General features: G+C 52.5%; 1 protein-coding gene across 4 annotated transcripts; it reads left to right on the forward strand.

Annotated features, from left to right (window-relative positions):
• Positions 1 to 559: 559 nt before the first annotated feature.
• Lztr1 (leucine zipper like post translational regulator 1) lies at positions 560 to 18,087 on the forward strand. Of its 4 annotated transcripts, none has more exons than XM_004874896.3 (21): positions 560 to 837; positions 1,265 to 1,327; positions 4,309 to 4,365; positions 7,468 to 7,547; positions 7,963 to 8,071; positions 8,873 to 8,956; positions 9,668 to 9,725; positions 10,791 to 10,930; positions 11,889 to 12,090; positions 12,514 to 12,669; positions 13,043 to 13,153; positions 13,735 to 13,827; positions 13,958 to 14,053; positions 14,128 to 14,293; positions 14,529 to 14,698; positions 14,871 to 15,027; positions 15,782 to 15,908; positions 15,999 to 16,148; positions 16,799 to 16,904; positions 16,985 to 17,065; positions 17,287 to 18,087. In XM_004874896.3, exons 1-21 carry the CDS (start codon positions 638 to 640, stop codon positions 17,401 to 17,403), a joined length of 2,523 nt encoding a protein of 840 aa, XP_004874953.1. In that variant the 5' UTR covers positions 560 to 637; the 3' UTR covers positions 17,404 to 18,087. The 4 variants fall into 4 exon arrangements, with proteins under 4 accessions (XP_004874953.1, XP_087058978.1, XP_087058977.1 ...); XM_087202852.1 differs by having other exon boundaries at positions 15,999 to 16,044; XM_087202851.1 differs by lacking the exon at positions 13,735 to 13,827 and having other exon boundaries at positions 561 to 837.
• The last annotated feature ends 368 nt before the right edge of the window (positions 18,088 to 18,455 follow it).

The raw sequence follows: 18,455 nt of genomic DNA on the forward strand, positions 1-18,455 counted from the left end.
AGACCCATGCCTTTTCTAGCAGCTTAAGCTTTCTGAATCCTCATTTGGCAGGTGAAGAAGCAAAGGCTCTGCTATTAATTAGGAATGAGAACAAAAGTTCCATGCTAAGCTGCCTCCCAGCCAATAAGAACACCCAGGAGAGAGGGGAGACCTGGGAAGGCCAGGGATGTGGGAACAAAGAGGGGATAGTTGAGTCGCCTGCCATCCCTCCACCTGGGATCCTGGGAGAGGCAGATGTTGCAGATGGGACCCACGCGCAACTACAGGGGGAGCCGGGGACTCCATGGCAGTGGCCGTTGAGGGTCGGCTGGCGGCGTGAGCCTGGCAGAAGCCAAGGAAGCGCAGTCCCAGATGGTTTGGGGTCCAGACGGCTTTACTGCCCGCGGAAGCCGTGCCCCTCTACTACCCGGAATGTTATACGATTACAGCAAAGATGGCCACTAGGCCCAGAGTTGGACGGCGGTGTCGCCAGGGGCGCTAGTCTTGTCCGGATGTGCTGGCTGCTGAACCTGGGGCGCTGGCCGGAAGTGCTTCGACATCGGCGCAGGGCTTGCCGGGAAATGTGGTCCCTCGGGGCGGCCGCGGGCGGTGGCCGCGAGTCCTGCAGACCGGGCGGCCAATCGGGCGTGGGCCCGGGATGGCCGGGCCAGGTGGCTCCGGGGCCCCGATCGGGGCCGGGGCCCTGGCAGGTGGGGCGCGCTCCAAGGTAGCTCCCAGCGTGGACTTTGACCATAGCTGCTCAGACAGTGTCGAGTACCTGACGCTCAACTTCGGGCCCTTTGAAACAGTGCATCGCTGGCGACGCCTCCCGCCCTGCGACGAGTTCGTGGGTGCCCGGTACGGCGGGGTTCAGGGGATCCTGAGGGGACGTGAAGTGTGGGGGAGTGATCTGAGAAGGTCCCAAGGTGGGAGGTCTAGGGGCGAGGCCCGGGCATAGTGGCCTAGTGTGGGAACTGCTAATAGGCTGGTGGTGTCCAGGGCAAAGGAGGAAATTCTTTGGAGTCCCAGAGCCGGGTGACCCTGGGCAGGATGCTAGAGCTGTTGCGTTTCGGAGCCTTCAGCTGGGGTCCCATGAACTGCGGCGGGATAGTCTCAGGCATACCCACCTACAGGAGGTGTGGTGGAATTTAAGAGTCTGCGTAGATCTTGTCAACTGACAAATGTTATCGAACTTCCGTGGCAGCCCCCATGTGTAGTCCCATTCCTTGGGTGCCATCTAGTTGGAGCCTGGCTTCACCACCTTCTACCCCTTCTTTCTTTCTAGGCGAAGCAAGCACACAGTGGTGGCCTATAAAGATGCCATCTATGTATTTGGAGGCGATAACGGGTGAGTGTATCAAGGTGTTTGGACTAGGTAGGGAGAAGTATTGTCTGAACTGGGACTGTGAAACTCTTTATCTTTCCAGATGTTAGCTAAGCACTCTAAGCCTCAGTTACCCCATTTGTGAGGCCTCCTACACTTACCTCCCAGGTCTTGGGAAAGATTAAATGAGATCCTGTCCTCAAGGTACTCAGTGCAGCATTCATTGGGTCGCATATACTCAGCATATGGAAATATCCCTCTTATTTTGAGTGAGTGGGTACAACCTTGAAAGAAGCATATCCACTTTTACTGCCTGCCCTACTAGGCACTTTTCTTTCCCTACACCACCCTCTGGGCCTTGTCCACATGCTTCCTTTGCAGCTCAAAGGTATGGAGGACACAGTTTTATTTATTATGTGCACTTCTCACTTTTTGTGAGGGTTTTCTTTCATTGCTACAAACTCCTAGCAAATAACCTTCCTGGAGATGACTGTTTTCTGTGGATAGGCAAGAACTATCACCAGTTAAGTTGTGGTTGATTTCCCTGTGCTGAAGGTAGAGTGATTGCACATGACCGAAACTGCCTACAAATCCCAGCCCCACCTCTCACCCCAAAGCCCTAGAACCTGCTTTAAAGCCCATGAAAAGTACTGTCACATCAGTCCTGCAGGGCTCTCTAGGGGAGCCAACTTAGGGGTGGTGGGGTATTTAGAACAATACCAGGACCTGCAGACTAGGCAAAAGGGCCTCCTTGGCCATCATCCCCTGGCATCCAGCATGTCTCCTTCATTAGTCTCCTGCTGCCCAGAAGCAGTGAGAGGGATCCATTTACAAATGCAAGTCAGACCACTTTCTTTCTCAGCTCATAACCCTGTGATACATCCCCCCCCTTTCTGAATAAAAGCCCGAGTCCTCATAATAGTCCATGAGGCCTATATACTTGTTCTCTCTTTGTTTTTCTGTTCCTCCCACCCTCTCACTGTGCTGGGCCACACTGGCTGCCTTGCTGCATTTGGCTTGTTCCAAGTGCCCTCTTGCTCAGCTGTCTGTATTGATTGTTTTCTTCTCCCCATACTTCCTACCTCTCTTACACTGCATTGTAAGGCCTTCCCCCGCCCACCCTCCTTACTTCTTAACACCTGCACTTGTTTCTGAAGCTTATAGATGCTGGTTATGATCTGTCTCCTCTGCCAAGGCAAGGCGTACGTTCCTTTTGCTCCTGCATCCAACACCCAGACAACTCAATAAATGTTGAGGGGTAAGGAAGAAGTGTCTACCCATAGATGTTTACTGGCGCCTTCACGAGAATCTCCCAAACCAGAAAAGCCACTGGTGTCTGCATGGGACAGTGGGTGATAGATAGGGGACCTCTGTCCTCAGATGCATTTTGTAACAGGTAGTTTGTATGACAGAAATGGTTTTGCTACAGTGTATCAAAAGATTCATGTATTGGGGCAGCCTCCATTCTACAGATTAGAATGAGAGCTCTCTGGACAAGAGCAACAGTGGGAAGCTGGGTGTGCTAGTAGTGCATGCCTGTAATCCCTCCCAGCACTTGGGAGGCTGAGGCAGGAGGACTGCCCCAAGTTCAAAGCCACTGTGGACTACACAGCAAGACCCTGTCACAAAACAAAACAATACAAAACAGAAAAAAATGAAACAGTGGGGTTTGGAAGGTGGGAAGGAAACAGAGCCATAAAAAAAAGCTGATTGGTTAACCTTAGGCAACTTTAGGTTACTTTATTCAAAGGGTTAAAACAGAGGGGATTTCCTTTTAACACAGACTCGGGTAGACTGGACTCTCCTATTTGTAGGAAAAACTGATCTATTTGGGGATTTGCTTCCTTAGACTTTCAGTGTATGAGACATTTGTCTTGAATGACTTCACTTTGATTTGGTCTGAGCTTTTGGGGCCTGGAGCAGAAGTTCACTCCAAACAGTGGCCTCCCATACTTTTGTTTAACAAATAAAACACAGTATACAAATTTTTCTCAGTCTAGTTGTAATTTTGTAAAGACTAAATAGAAAGATGGCTTCCTGGAACAGGTGAGTTGGGAGTAATGAATGAGGAAGGGGAAAGATTAATCCTAACAGCAGCTTTGCAGACTATATGATCTCAGACACAACCTTTTATTTTCTAGGCCATTTCCTCCTCTGTAAAATGGAGTAGGCAGGGAGCACCTTGCTGATGTATACTGAGAAAGATAGGCCAGGGGCACCAGGCACAGACATGGTCTGACACATGTGCTGGGCTCCAGGTGTTTGTTCTCTTCCTTCACATGAGCAAGGGATAGATGGTAACATGCCACTCCTGAAAGGTAGTACAGTGGCAAGTGGACTTGTTTCCCATTTTATTCTGTCTTTAATGCAGTTTGTACATTGCTTTTGCAATCAATAGAGATAGCAGGAAGATCAGTGAGAAGCAGCAGGCCCTTCCCTGACATGTGGGCTGGTACCTCATTATGATGGAGCAGCCTCAGAGAAGGAGGTTGAGATGCAGAAGTGGGAATTTTAGAGGCTAGGGTGACATGTGAGTGTTAACTCTGGCCTTTGAACCATTTCACGTCTTCATGTCAGCTTTTAAATGGGCTCCTGGTGGCTGTGATTATGCTTGGGTCCTGACCCCAGTAAGGTTGACTTTGGTTGTTGGAATCATTTTTTTTTTGGTACTGGGGATCAAACTCAGGACCTTGTGCTTGCAAGGCAGGTGGCAGAACCACTGAGCTACATCCCCACCCCTCAGTTGACTTTGCTTGTATGGCAGCCCCAGTGCCCATATCCCATATCAAGGGAGCTTCCTTGGTGGTCACCACTCTTGTCCCTTTGGTCATTGGCAAGTTGCCTGGCTCTAGCCAGGTGCCAGGTGTCAGGGAGCCAGCCCAAAATGGTTCTTTCTGCTGTTTCCTCCCTGGGGTGCATGCAGTGCCCATCTCCAGAGTTCTGGAATGGCAACACATTGCAGAGCACACCTGGTCATTGCCACCCTCTCTCTGGCTGCCTTTCAGGAAGACGATGCTCAATGACCTCCTGCGGTTCGATGTGAAGGATTGCTCCTGGTGCAGGTGGGCAGCCCCTGTGTTCTACGACCCTGTCCTTTCTCCTGGGACACCGAGGCTCTGTGCTGGGCCTAGGTGGCCCACAGAGTCATGAAGAAGCATCAAGGAGGAGATAACTGGAGCCCTGGGTCTGGTCGCTTTCCTCCATCTCCTAGGTTTCTGTTGCAGCCACATCTATGGTTGATTATTCCGAATCCTGCTAATTAAGGAGATCTGTTTGGTTCAGTTGTAGGTCCCAAAATTCTGCCCCAGAGAGCCCTTCAATCACCAGTCCTTCTCCTGGGCCAGAGGCTGCCTATGGGATCTGACATAGGGCAAGGGTGGGCATTAGTAATGAGTTCTCCCAGAATTCACTCTGCTGGTGCTGGCTGCTGCCCAGGGCCTGGTAGCAGTGCCTCTTTTCCTCATGGGATCCATCCAGGAGAACCCCCACAGGCAGTGGGTCCCATGTAAACTCCATGACCTCACACAGCAGATCACAGCTGAGGGACTGATGGAGATCCTGGGATCAGGAGATTCTGGGCTTCCTGAGCTCCACCATCTGCTCACATAGGAACACAGACCCACTAAGACCACTGTGGTCTGTGGCCCATCCCCTTGGTCCCCTGAAGGGGTGGGGTCTTATCATTCCTCTTCGACACAGGAGGGTGTCAGGGCTCAGGAGATCATGTTACTGCCCAGGACCCTCAGTCAGGAAGGGCAGTTCCACATGATGTCATCCATCATCTTTCCAGGAGCCCTGGTGGCCCTGGGATGGCTGTGGAAGTTGGTGTCATTTCCTCACACACTTGGTTTTATAATGCAGCTAATTGTTCCCTATGTTAATTTTTTATTTTTTAATTTTTTTGTGGTGCCTTGTGTCTGTTAGGCAAGTACTGTATATCTAAGGTATATCTGAAGTCCTTGGTTAATTTTATGCTCTGTTTTGGTTTTTGGTACCAGGGATCGAACTCTGGACCTTGCACTTGCGAGACAGGCGGCGAAACCACTGAGCTAAATCCCTGGCCCCTCCTTGGTTAATTTTAGAAGTCACTTTAAAGACTACAGTTCTTGATCAAAACTTGCTAAAGTAGTGTGGTGTGGTGACACATGCATGTAATCCCACCACTCAAGGAGGCTGAGGCAGAAGGATTACAAATTCCAGCCCGGCCTCGGGAGATTACTGAGATTGTCTCAAAATAAAAATACATAGGGAGGGCCGGGGATTTAGCTCAATGGTTTCGCTGCCTGCTGCACAAGCACAAGGACCCGAGTTCGTTCCCCAGTACCAAAAAAAACCCAAACAAGGGCCAGGGATTTAGCTCAGTGGTTTTGTTGCCTGCTGCACAAGCCCAAGGACCCGAGTTTGATCTCCGGTACCAAAAAAACCCCCCAAAACCCCAAACAAACAAAAATATGTAGGGAGAGGGCTTGAGGGGGAGATGGGATGAAATAAACTAAAATTTATTTTAAAAAATAACAAAAGGAGTGGGAATATAGCTCAGTGCAAAGGCAGTGGGTTCAACCCCAGTACTTACCTCACCCAGGGAAAAAAAAGCTAAAATAGCCAGTTGTAAGGCAACTATCTGTAATCTCAGCTACTGGGAAGGCTGAGGCAGGAGGAGCACAAGTTCAAGACCAGCCTGGACCACTCAGTGAGACCTTGTCTTGAAATGAAATGTTTTATTTATTTATTTATTTATTTATTTATTTATTTATTGCAGTACTAGGGATCGAACTCAGGACCTTATGCTTTTGAGGCAGGCATGGTGCCACTGAGCTAATGCCTGGCCCTTCCAAATGAAATGTTTTGAAAGAGCTGAGGGATGTAGCTTAGTGGTAGAGTGCTTTCATAGCATATACCAGGCCCTGGGTTCAATCTCCAGTACTGAAAAAAACCCCTTTTACTCAAGCATTAAACTTGGACTGGGTGTAGAGGTGCATATCTATAATTCCAGCAATTCAAAGTCTGAGACAGAATGAGTTTGAGGCCAGCCTGGGCTACATCGAGAAAGCCTGTCTCAAGAAACCAAAACAAACACACAACAACAAAAAGCCCTAGAGATGAGCAGCTCTGTGGTAAGAGGTGTAAATGGGTTTTTAATTTAGTAAGTAAAATGTAGACACCCCATGCTACAGAATACTGCCCAGATGCTGAGAATTATCCTACACAGAGATGATCTTAGAGTGGTTTGAGGACCTCCTAGTGAAATTATTTGGTTGAAAAAGCAAATTACAAAATATCCACCACATGATTCCCTTCCTTCCTTCCTTCCTTCCTTCCTTCCTTCCTTCCTTCCTTCTTTCTCTCTCTCTCTTTCTTTCTTTCTCTTTCTTTCTTTTTTCTTTCTTTCTTTCTTTCCTCCTCCTCCTCCTTTTTTTTTTTTGAGACAGAGTCCTGCTGTGTAGCCCAGGCTGGTCTTGAACTCATTATGTAGTCCAGGCCAGCCTCAAATGGCAATCCTCCTGCCTCAGCCTTCTGAGTGCTAGGATTACAGGTTTGCCTCACCACACCTCACTATTTCAATTCCATTATAAAACATTTCCCAGCAGCATAGATATGCCTAAGAGGTGTGGAGGGAGGACCTCCAGGTGTTCACAGTGGTTTTGTTGGCAGCGAAATAAAAATTTTTAGTGCTTCTTGTTTTGTTTTCTCCTTATTGGTAATGTTTTTAAAGTTTCTATAAGGAGAGAGGTCACCTCTGAAATAATAAAAAGAAGCTGGATACCATGGCGTGCACCTGAAATCCCTGAAGTCAGCAGGCCGAGGAGGGAGAATCACTTGAACTCACTAGTTCAAGGCCAGGCTGGGCAGCATAGCAAGACCCTGTCTCAAAAAATAATAATATGAGCATGGTGCAGTGGCATATACCTATAATCGCAGACACTAGGGAAGCTGGGAGGAGGATCGCAAGTTCAACCCCATCCTGGGAAACTTAGCAAGACCCTATCTCAGAATAAGATAAAAAGGTCTGGGGACATAGCTCAGTGGTAGAACACTTGGCTAGCAAAGGTTTAGTCCTCCAAAAAGGGGAGGAGGGAGACGTGAGGATGGCAGGGGCTATTGTGTGGGGATGTGGACTTTCTAGCTGACCTCTGCTGACATGAACTACCCTATGCCTACCCCAGGGCCTTTACCACTGGCACCCCACCAGCCCCCCGCTACCACCACTCAGCTGTTGTCTACGGGAGCAGCATGTTTGTCTTTGGTAAGCAGCCTCCTGCCATCTGCCCCCTCTTGGGACCATGGATGCCCTGACTTCCCACAGCCTCCTCCCATCATGGGTCTTCTCATATCTTGTGCCTGTCAGGAGCTCTGTCCTGCCCCTCACCTCTGTCCATTGGACAGGCCTGAGTTCCTGGATTGAGTGAGGGACCCCTTTCCCTAACTTCCCTAAGCTCTCAGGGTTGGTTTGTCTGCTTGTGACAGCTGGGGCGGAATCTGTCCTGCTCACTGTGTCCCTGGAGCCCTGCACAGAGACCACAAGGAGTTGGTGCCTCAGAGGTTTACAGATGGAGCCTTGGTTTGTATGTTTAAATGGGGCGAGATTGTGCCTCAGCTCCCAGGCTGTGAAGGCTTCAGCAATGCCGTGGGTGTGACACTTTTACTCTCTCTTTACTCAGGGGGCTACACTGGAGACATTTATTCCAATTCTAACTTGAAGAATAAAAATGACCTGTTTGAATACAAGTTTGCAACTGGCCAGTGGACAGAGTGGAAAATTGAAGGACGGTGAGAGACTTTGCTGAGACCTGTGGGGCCAAGAGGGGTCTGAGTGGCAGCTGGCCTGAGGCTGGGAGAGGCCTGAAGCAGTCAGCAAGTGGGGAGCCAGGAGTGGGTACTGACTCCCAGTTGCTCCCAGCCTGCTCCCAGCTCTAGATTCCCGTTTTTCAGAAGAGACCTGGACATGCTGCTTTGTGAGCACCTTCTTGGATATTTTGGTGGCAGCTGGGAAAGGATGCTGTGCTTGTGTGGACATCAGAATTTCTTTTTTGATGGGGTAGGGGTTGAACCCAGAGCCTTGGACATGTTAGGCAAACACTACCACGGAACTTTATTGCCAGCCTTACATTTGAATTTCCTTGTTTTGTTTTGTTTTTCCTTTTGGATTTTTGAGGACAAAGAATTGAGCCCAGTGGTTTTACACTGAGCCACATCTCCAGCCATTTTATGTATGTATGTATTTATTTGTTTGTTTATTTTATTTTCAGACAGGATCTTTCTAAGTCACTAAGTTGCTCAAGCTACACTCTAACTTGCTATCTTCCTGCCTCAGCCTCCCAGAGTGCTGGGGTTATAGCATGTACCACCATGCCTACATCTGAATTTTTTATCCAGCTACATTCCAGAGCTCACAAACTGCCTCTGGTGCCACTGCTTGTTCCTGGTGCACCAGCAGTGGCTCTTAGAGCCCCAGTGTGAGGTAGATGTGGCCCAAGTACCCCAGTTGTGGAATCTATCCCACCATGTGAGGCTCTGAGCTCCCACCTGACCTGGGTAACCTCTCTCCTCGTTTCTTCCTTTGTACTCTAGCTTACCAGTTGCCAGGTCAGCCCATGGGGCCACAGTATACAGTGACAAGCTATGGATCTTTGCTGGGTATGATGGCAATGCAAGGTAGGTGGTGACCCAGCCTATGCACCTCACCTCTGAATGTACTTGAGTACAGAGCAAGCTTTCCTGGCATTTGAGGGCTCAGGCTGCAAAAGTCTGGCCTGGTGGATTTTGATGCACTGCTGAATTTGGGCATATGGAGGTGAGTGGATCTCTCTCTGAGTGGATCCCCCAGCCACTCCTATAGCCCCTTGAATTACTGAGATGGAAATACTTGGAACCACAGGGAAGAGGGATGCTGAAGGGCCCAGAGAGTGGGAAGGGGGCAGCATCCAGGCTCAGACCTAGCCCTGGCTTTCTTCCTGTGTCACAGGTATTTTTTCCTTATTTTAGAAAATTAATCTCTCTGTATTTTCTGATTACAAAAGTAGCATGTGGTTAGTTCAATTTTAGCATCACAGAAACTCCTAGTAACATAGTAGTAATAGTTTCTATAATATCCATGGTCCCTCCCATCCTGGGGGACAGCTCAGTAAGGAGCTCGCCCTGCCCCTTTGCCTCAGATATTGTGCATGAGGCTACTGGTTCCTGTCTGGGCTGGCTAGGGACTGGCATAGCTGGCATTGGTGCACTGAGACCTCATGGCTGCACAATAGTTGCCTAACTCACATGGCAGATAGTTCTTCCCTGGAGACATCTGCCCTAGCCAGGTCCAGTCCAGGCCCACCCTCACAGCCAGACCCAAAGCATCCTGACCCCTCTGTCCTAATGTAGGTTGAATGACATGTGGACGATTGGCCTCCAGGACCGGGAGCTCACATGCTGGGAAGAGGTGAGGGTCACAGGAAACTGGGGTGCTGGGGGAGGGGCGCCAACAGGCAGGGGAGGGTGGTGGCAGAGTCTTCTGTCTTTCCTTCACCAAAGCTTAGCCTCACTCTCCTCTCCGCCCAGCCCACAACCAGTTCTAGCAGTGTTTGCACAGTGACTAAAGATTCCAAGCCCTGGGGCTGCAGGTGCATGCAAGTCAACGGTGGAGCACTTGCCCAAGTGCAAAGCCCTGGGTTCCACCCTAGCACTGCGTGCCCTGTGTACATCTGCATGTGCACACAAATATACACACACAAACCGGTCCCTGGATGGCCAGAGTGCTGCATGGGACTAATATGCTTTTGGTCAAATCTACCCTTATTTAAACATATCAAGGGCCACCTGCTGTCCAATGTCCTACTTCTGGAATTTGCTACTCTTGTAGAAATGTATGATTAGGCCCTGATTATTGATTGATTGATTGATTGTGACAGGGTCTTACTACATAGTTAGGCTGGCCTTAAATGAACTATGTAGCACAGGCTGGCCTCAAACATGGGAGTTCTCATGCCTCAGCCTCCCAAGTGCTGAGATTACAGGCATGCACCACTATACCTGGCAGTCCCTGATAATTTAACCCTCATGATTTTGACCCCAGCTAGTCAAAAGTGAACCCACATAAGTGGGTGAGATAGGGCTATAAACTGTTTGCCAAAAAAATTATTCTATGAACCCTCATTCACAAAAGAGATTTCAAGAATAAAAATTCCTTCTCTGAGTGTATAGAAATGTGAGTCCATCTGGGCATGGTAGTACATGCCCGTAATCCCAGCACTCTGGGAGACTGAGACAAGAGGAACACAAGTTGGAGCCCAACGAGGGAAACATAGCAACTTAGTGAGACCCTGTCTCAAAAAATAAAAAGGTTCAGCATGTATCTCATTGTGAAGCCCCTGGATTCAATCCCCAGAAAGCGCATGCGCACACACACACACGCGCGCGCGCGCACACACACACACACACACACACACACACACACACAGAGGTCCTGTAAGAGCCCTGGACTGAGCTGCTTCCACCACCACCCCAGGTGGCCCAGAGTGGTGAGATCCCACCGTCTTGCTGCAACTTCCCTGTGGCTGTGTGCCGGGACAAGATGTTTGTGTTCTCAGGGCAGAGTGGAGCCAAGATAACCAACAATCTCTTCCAGTTTGAGTTCAAGGACAAGACGTGAGTGCCCTGGCCAGGGAGGGGCACAGTGAATGCCCATGTTTGTGTCTGGCAGCCATGGCAGCCCATCTTTCTAAGCTCTTACACAAAGCAAGAACATCCATCCTTGAGCAGGGTATGGCTGCAGCTCAGCAAAGATGGCCCTGGTCAGGGTCCCCAGTTGGCCTTCTTTCTGAGGGTGCAGGACAGTCTTGATGAGTGCCACCCATAGCAAATATGGCCGGTACAGATCTCATGATAGCAGAAGATGAGAGGTACACAAGCCCTCTCCAGTCTTGGCTGCTGGCTGCATTTAACCCCTGTACTTGGGCTGGCCTCTGATCCTGGGAGTGAACGCAGAAGAGGGAAAAGGGCTATGGAGGGGGCTCATGCATCCCTACAGGTCAGGGATCCATGTGGAGAAGGACCAATCAACCTGGGCAGAGGGAGCCTTCTTGGGTGATAAACAGATGGTATAGCAAGGATCTGTTTTGGTTCTGCAACTAACTTGATAAGAGAGGAGATTTGCTGGAAGGTGCTGGGAAGCCCTTGGAGGGTGGAAGGTGGAAGGTGCTGTAGGAGCAGCATCAGAGTTTGGGGCCCAGGCAGTTTCCAGGTGGGATCTCAGCTGCCTGGGTGGCATAAATACAGCAACCTGCAGTCCCCTGTGTATGTCTGCACAACTCCATTTCCCCAGAGAAAGTGGATTGCCCAGAGGCCAGATCTACCCTTCCCACCCTGTCAGTGCTGTCTGGGTGAATAGTAGGGCTGGGGCTGGACCCCCTGGTGGACTGCATGGAGCCAGGCATGGCTAGTGGCACAGCTAAACTTGTCAAGGGACATGGGCACATATATGCCAGCACTTCCTTTGGACCCTCGTCTGGTTACCAGAGGGTCACAAGGGGACTTCACAGGGAGACCTGTTGTGTGGAGACCACTGCCCTCACCCTAGCTCTAGTTCACTATCATGTGTCCCCAGGTGGACACGCATCCCCACTGAGCATTTGCTCCGGGGCTCCCCGCCACCCCCCCAGCGGCGCTATGGGCACACCATGGTGGCCTTTGACCGCCACCTCTATGTGTTCGGGGGTGCAGCTGACAACACATTGCCCAATGAGCTGCATTGCTATGATGTGGACTTCCAGACCTGGGAGGTTGTCCAGCCAAGCTCTGACAGTGAGGTGAGTGTTGCCAGGTCATGGGGTGGAAATCCCAGGGGACTCTTAATTCACCAGCTGCATGCCAATGGCTCCCACCTGCTCTCACAGCTTCAGGGCCTTCCAGGGCTCCAAACAGCCAAGAGGAGCAAGGCCAGGATGCGTAGGCTCCCAGCCCTGGATTCCCAGGCCCCCAACCCTCTAGACCTTTCTTCCTATAGCCTGCAGGTTTTCAGTGATCCTCACCCATCCTATCTACTGTGCCCATTGTCCTGCAAATCTCCTGGGAAGCCCTCTGAGGTCTCTGGCCAGGCTCCCCCCAACAGGTCTAGTTCTGTAGGTCTTCCCTCCTCCTCAACACACAGCACTCTCTGGCAGGGACAATGGCCTCTCAGCCTGCCCAACCCTTGCTTACTGGTCATACTCCTGCACATCTCTCCCCACCAGATCAGTGGGGCTGAAGTGCCTGAGCGAGCTTCCACTTCTGAGGAGGCACCCAGTCTGACCTCTGAGGAGCGGGCTGGCTTCAAGAAGTCCCGAGATGTATTTGGCCTGGACTTTGGTACCACCTCAGCCAAGCAGCCCACCCAGCCGGCCTCAGAGGTAAGGGCCAGGGGCCCTCATTAAGGCTTCATTACCCTGTGAAGCATCCCACAGCCACCCCTTGCAGGAAGGCCCATGATCAACCCCTTTCACAGATGGGGATAACGAGGCCCCAAAAAGTGCTTGCTCATGGTCATCTAGCAAAGGAGACACAGGCCCCAGAGCTCACACCCTGCTGCACTCACTCATGTGGGCCTGGCTCCAACTGTGTCTGGCTGCACCCAAAAAACCCTCTCCCCTCAGGGACTGGGTTCTGTGGTCCCTCCATGGCCATCTGGAGTCATGTCCTTATCCACAGCCTGGCCATGGGCAGCTTTACTGTGGGAGACCTTGCCCCACCCCATCTGCCCTGCCTACTTGTCACCTTCCCCAGCTGCCCAGCGGGAGGCTCTTCCACGCGGCTGCTGTCATCTCTGATGCCATGTACATCTTCGGGGGTACCGTGGACAACAACATCCGAAGTGGGGAGATGTACAGGTTCCAGGTGTGCAGCTCATTGGCCCCAGTGATAAGGAACTGAGGCCCACTCTGTGGTGGTAGGCTTGTCCAAGGGTGCTTGTTGGTGAGCCTGTTGGGATGGAAACTTCCTGGGAAGTTTGGTGGGAGATAAGGTTGAGGGCAGGCTGAGCTGACACTTAGGAGTTGGGGACCCTCAGTGCAGAGTAGGGAGGCATGGGGTCTCACAGCAGAGTTGGTGGAGTGAGCCAGGTCAGATGTAACAGTGGCTTCCCTTGGCAGCTCCTTTCCAGGCCTGGAGGAGCAAGTGGTCAGTCAGGGGCCCATGGGGACAGTGAGTCAGGGTCAATTCCTTGGAAGACACGGGGATGTCCTGGTAGAACCAGTAGGAGTACCTGGGTCCAGGTATAGAATGGAGACATCACAGCTCCACCAAAGCATGAAAGTCCAACTGAAGGCAAGAGTAGCAGTGAGAGTCCCCAGCTAGTGTGAGCTGGTGGGTGGGTACAGCCATCAAGGCCCAGAGCAGGCCGTGCCTGTGGGCTGGAAGGTGGCTGCTGCTTCTCAGCCAGGACTGGCCTGCATGTGACACTAGAGTTTCCCTCACAGTTCTCCTGTTACCCCAAGTGCACACTACATGAGGACTATGGGCGGCTGTGGGAGAGCCGCCAGTTCTGTGATGTAGAGTTTGTACTGGGTGAGGTGAGTGGCCTTCCTCATGCCCATCCCCACTTGCTGTGCCTGCCCTCAAAGGTTATGCCCTGGCTACCTGGCCTCTGTCCCTTTGGGCAAGGGGCTAGTGCCCTTTACCCACATATTGTTCTTTGTGCAGAAGGAGGAGTGTGTTCAGGGCCACGTGGCCATTGTCACTGCACGGAGCCGCTGGCTCCGCAGGAAGATCGTGCAGGCACGGGAGCGGCTGGCCCAGGTAAGGTCCCCAGACTGGGCAGCTGTGTCCATTGTCCTTTGGGGTGCCTTTGAGCTCTCTTCTTCTCCCCACAGAAGCTGGAGGAAGACGCAGCCCCAGCTCCCAGGGAAGCCTCTGGTGGAGCTGTGAGTGGGACAAGGCCACCCCTGCTGCACGTGTCCATTCGAGAGGCTGAGGCCAGGCCCTTTGAGGTGCTCATGCAGTTCCTCTACACCGACAAGATTAAGTACCCTCGGAAAGGTGTGCCTGGGGTGTGGGTACATAGGAACAGGGCCGGGGTGAGCAGCAGGGCCAAGAGGTGGATGTGGCTAGGCCTGCCTTACAGACAGGGATTCTGAGGCTCAGAGGCCCTTGATCACCTGTGATCACAGCCACCATATGGTCCAGACCCATACCCATCTATAGAGGAAGTCCTGGGCCCCGCTCCAGGCCCTTCCCTCCTGGGTCCCTGAGGCTCAGGGCCTCTTGGGTGCAGGCCACGTGGAGGATGTGCTGCTCATCATGGATGTGTACAAGCTGGCGCTGAGCTTCCAGATGTGCCGCTTGGAGCAGCTGTGTCGGCAGTATATCGAGGCCTCTGTGGACCTGCAGAATGTGCTAGTTGTGTGCGAGAGTGCCGCCAGGCTGCAGCTAGGCCAGCTCAAGGTGCGGGCCAGGGTTGGCACTGCAGCTGGGAGCACCTGACAGCTTGGGCCCTCTTGGGTGGGGTGGGGCATGCTCAGGCTGGGTGCCCACTCTGCTCCCCTGGCAAGCCCCTCCTTGCTCATCCCTGGTTGTGGCCTGATCCTGCTTGCCTGCCCGGGCCTGTCTGTCCCAGGAACACTGCCTGAACTTCGTGGTGAAGGAGTCCCACTTCAACCAGGTGATCATGATGAAGGAGTTTGAGCGCCTCTCATCCCCACTGATTGTGGAGATTGTGCGGCGGAAGCAGCAGCCACCCCCTCGTACCCCCTCGGACCAGCCTGTGGACATTGGTAGGAAACTCCTGTTCCTCTGCCCTGGGGGTGGAAGGGATGGTGTTCATCATGGTAGGAGTCTTGGGAGCCATGGAGGATTAGCCAGGGCTTTGGGGCAGGGGTTGCCCTGTGGCCTGTGTGGTCCTGGCAGGAATGGGTAGAGGCAGGTAGACTTCCTCAAGGACCCCCAACCCACAGAACTTTCCACAGCAGGCTGTGAGGAGCTTGGATCCCCTGAGCCCATTTCTGAGGATGGACATGGGCATCTCTTTCTGGCTGGGCATCAGATCTGATGGTTCAGAATCAAGGATAAGCTGCTGAGCTTCTCAGGGACAGTGAGGATGTCCTATCTTCTGGTGCCTTCTTGTCCTGTTTGGAAAGGACACCATAGGCTCTTTCATTCACCCAACTCTCCTTGGGGCCTGTGATGACCCCATTTTGTGACATCTGGAGACACCACAGGCCACACAGTGGGTTCACAGGGAACCCTAGCATGGAGGCTAGGAGGGCAGTGGGTGGAAGAGCAGACATTGGGGCCAGCAGTCCTGAGGGCCATGTAGGGACTGTGGTGCTCCAGTTGGCCTGGGGTGCTGAAGGGAGAAAACAGACTGGTGGCACCACTATCCCAGGGAACCCTTGTAGGGCAGTGACGTGGGCAGAGGTGCAGAGAGGGCAGTGCCTGTGGGGTCTCAAGGCCACAAAGCAGCCCCTTTGCTCAGGGTCTGCTGGGGAATGTGGGAAGCACTTGCTCAGGGTCCCTCCACACCCCCAGGCACATCTCTGATCCAGGATATGAAGGCATACCTGGAAGGTGCAGGTGCAGAGTTCTGTGACATCACACTGCTGCTGGATGGGCACCCACGGCCAGCCCACAAGGCTATCCTGGCTGCCCGCTCTAGGTGGGTTGAGGACCTATGTGTGTTGGGGGGCAGGGCTCACATGGTGGCTTCCTTCTGCTCAGAACTGGCTGTCTGCCACTCTGTCTACAGCTACTTTGAAGCCATGTTCCGGTCCTTCATGCCTGAGGATGGGCAGGTAAACATCTCCATTGGGGAGATGGTCCCCAGCAGGCAGGCTTTCCAGTCCATGCTGCGCTACATCTACTATGGCGAGGTCAACATGCCCCCCGAGGACTCCCTGTATCCTCGTACCGTAAGGGTGGCTAATCTGGTCCCAGACTCTGCCAACTGCAGACTCTCTGCCACTCAGCTAAAGACAGAGGAGGACCATCCTCTGCAGTGAATAAAGGCCCCTGGGCCAGCATCACTTCTGGGTCACCATTGAGGGGTTGCAGTCTCTCCCTCAAGATGGGCTTGGTGCTTGGCTGCCCTATTTTGGCCTGTGGTCTTGGCCAAATTCTGGAGAATTTCCCAGTGCCCAGTACTGTGTCTGGTGTTCTCCAAAGGCTCTAAAGCATGTGGGCAGCTGGCAGAGATAGGTCAGCAGCCAGAAGGAATAGGTGAGTTCTTGACCCTCATAGCTACAGAATAATGGGGTCAGTCATTTCTCTAAGTGACAGGAGAGCAGATGTGGAGTTATTCCTTGTACTTCACTTCAGCAGAGTTTGACTGTGAGGTGCCATGGAGAAATTCTTCGGCTGTACTATGGGAATGACGGGATTTGTGATTTTCTTTGGATTTTGAATGGAGCTTTTCTGCCCCTAGGTGCTTCAGAACATCCAGTGTCTGGGCATGGGTCCCTGGCAACTCTCAGGGGCAGGCTGGGGAAGGGGCAGCTAGAAGGGGAAATCAGGGTTCCTTTGGCCATCTGCTCCTTAACTAACCCTTAGCTACCTATTCGCGGCCCCCTACTACTATGGCTTCTACAACAACCGGCTGCAGGCGTACTGCAAGCAGAACCTGGAGATGAACGTGACCGTGCAGAACGTGTTGCAGGTAGTGCTTGTGGTACCGGCGGGTCATGGCTCCCTCTGCTGAGGGTGGGTCAGGGTGCCTCAAAGTCCCTGCCATTTCAGATTCTGGAGGCGGCCGACAAGACACAGGCACTGGACATGAAGCGACACTGCCTGCACATCATTGTGCACCAGTTTACCAAGGTCAGGCCACCCACCCCTATTGCTCATGGCCCCAGCTCTCCCTGTCAGGAACTGTGGGAGGATGGGAGTCAGAGGTCCTGGGCTGGGCCAAGCTAAGCCTCCCATCCACTGGTCCTTGCTCACCTTCATCTGCAGAGACAGTATGAGTCCTGTCCAGGTTGGGCTTCCAGAGGACTCAGCAGCCCACCGTGGCTCTTATGTGAATCTTGTTTATTGTGCAGGTTTCCAAGCTGCCCACACTCCGGTTGCTGAGCCAGCAGTTGCTGCTGGACATCATAGACTCCTTGGCCTCCCACATCTCTGACAAGCAGTGTGCAGAGCTGGGCGCTGACATCTGAGGGCCTCCTCCATGGAGAATGCTGCTGCCTGTCTGCTTGGCCCACTGCAAAGACTGCCCTATCCATGACCCTGCCAATAGTGGTCACACCTGTGGAGCCCAAAGGCGAGGGTACTCAGAGCCTCTGAAGGGAACTGGGGGAGTGTGGGGACCAAGCACCTCATTTCATTGAGGACACGGGGTGGAGAGTAAAGCCACCTCTCTTCTCTTCCTGGTGAGGAAGCCAGGGGTCAGTGACTAGGACATCACAGGAGACATACCCTGACCACCATCCAGAAGTGGCTTTAGGAAGTTCAGTCTTGCTCCTGGGGTCTGGGTGCTTTGTGGGGAAGGGGCGTGGCAGTTATTGTGGCACTTGGCAGTCCATCTAGGCTGCACCCTAACCCCACCCTGTCTCCAAAGTCTGTTATGGGCCCGTCCTCCCAGCAGGAGCTTGTGAACGGGGACTAGTGGTGTACATCTGGTCTGCCCTGAAGATGAATTCTGGAGCGATGAGCCCTGAGGTCTACGCCCAGCACACAGGGCAGTCATGCTGGGCTGTGCCTAGGTTGGTTACACCTGACTTCCAGAGGGACTGCAGGCTCCCAGCCCACTCACATGCATATCTGGAGCAGACAGAAGTCAGCAGAGAGGCCCAAGTATTCACTGTCATAGATATGCCTCCATTAAAGCCACAGCAATGCTACCTATATGCCTCACTGGCATAGTCTCCACTACTCCCCTCTGGCCCTGAGCCTGTCTGCCTGCCTGCAGTGGAGGACCAGCTGTGCACCCCAATGGTCCGGTAGACCCTGAACATGGATCAGCCAATCCCATCCATGCTGTCCATAATTCCTGATGCCTGTTGCCACGTAGTAACAAAGGGGAGGGCATATGGGAAATATCCAGGCTGAACCCTCGAGAGCCCTGGAGTAGTATCTGCCCTGCCCCACTCCTGTGCATCTGTTAGGTCCTGAGAAAGGGTTTGCTCTGCTGCCTACACTGGAGATGACAGCCCAAAGCCTCCTCCCATCACCCTAGGTTAGGCCCTGTGTGAATCTATATTGATATGGG

Source organism: Heterocephalus glaber, unplaced genomic scaffold (assembly GCF_053883595.1).
Source record: "Heterocephalus glaber isolate CG9 unplaced genomic scaffold, H.glaber_assembly_v1.0 deba00001781, whole genome shotgun sequence".
In the NCBI taxonomy this organism is placed as follows: Eukaryota; Metazoa; Chordata; class Mammalia; order Rodentia; family Bathyergidae; genus Heterocephalus; species Heterocephalus glaber.

Bases quoted from the DNA above. Each gene is read 5' to 3' on its own strand.
- Lztr1 (XM_004874896.3), top strand. From the start codon at position 638: ATGGCCGGGCCAGGTGGCTCCGGGGCCCCGATCGGGGCCGGGGCCCTG. The intron at 7,548-7,962 runs GTAAGCAGCCTC...CTCTTTACTCAG, and splicing joins GAGCAGCATGTTTGTCTTTG to GGGGCTACACTGGAGACATT. The intron at 13,154-13,734 runs GTGTGCAGCTCA...TTTCCCTCACAG, and splicing joins GGGAGATGTACAGGTTCCAG to TTCTCCTGTTACCCCAAGTG.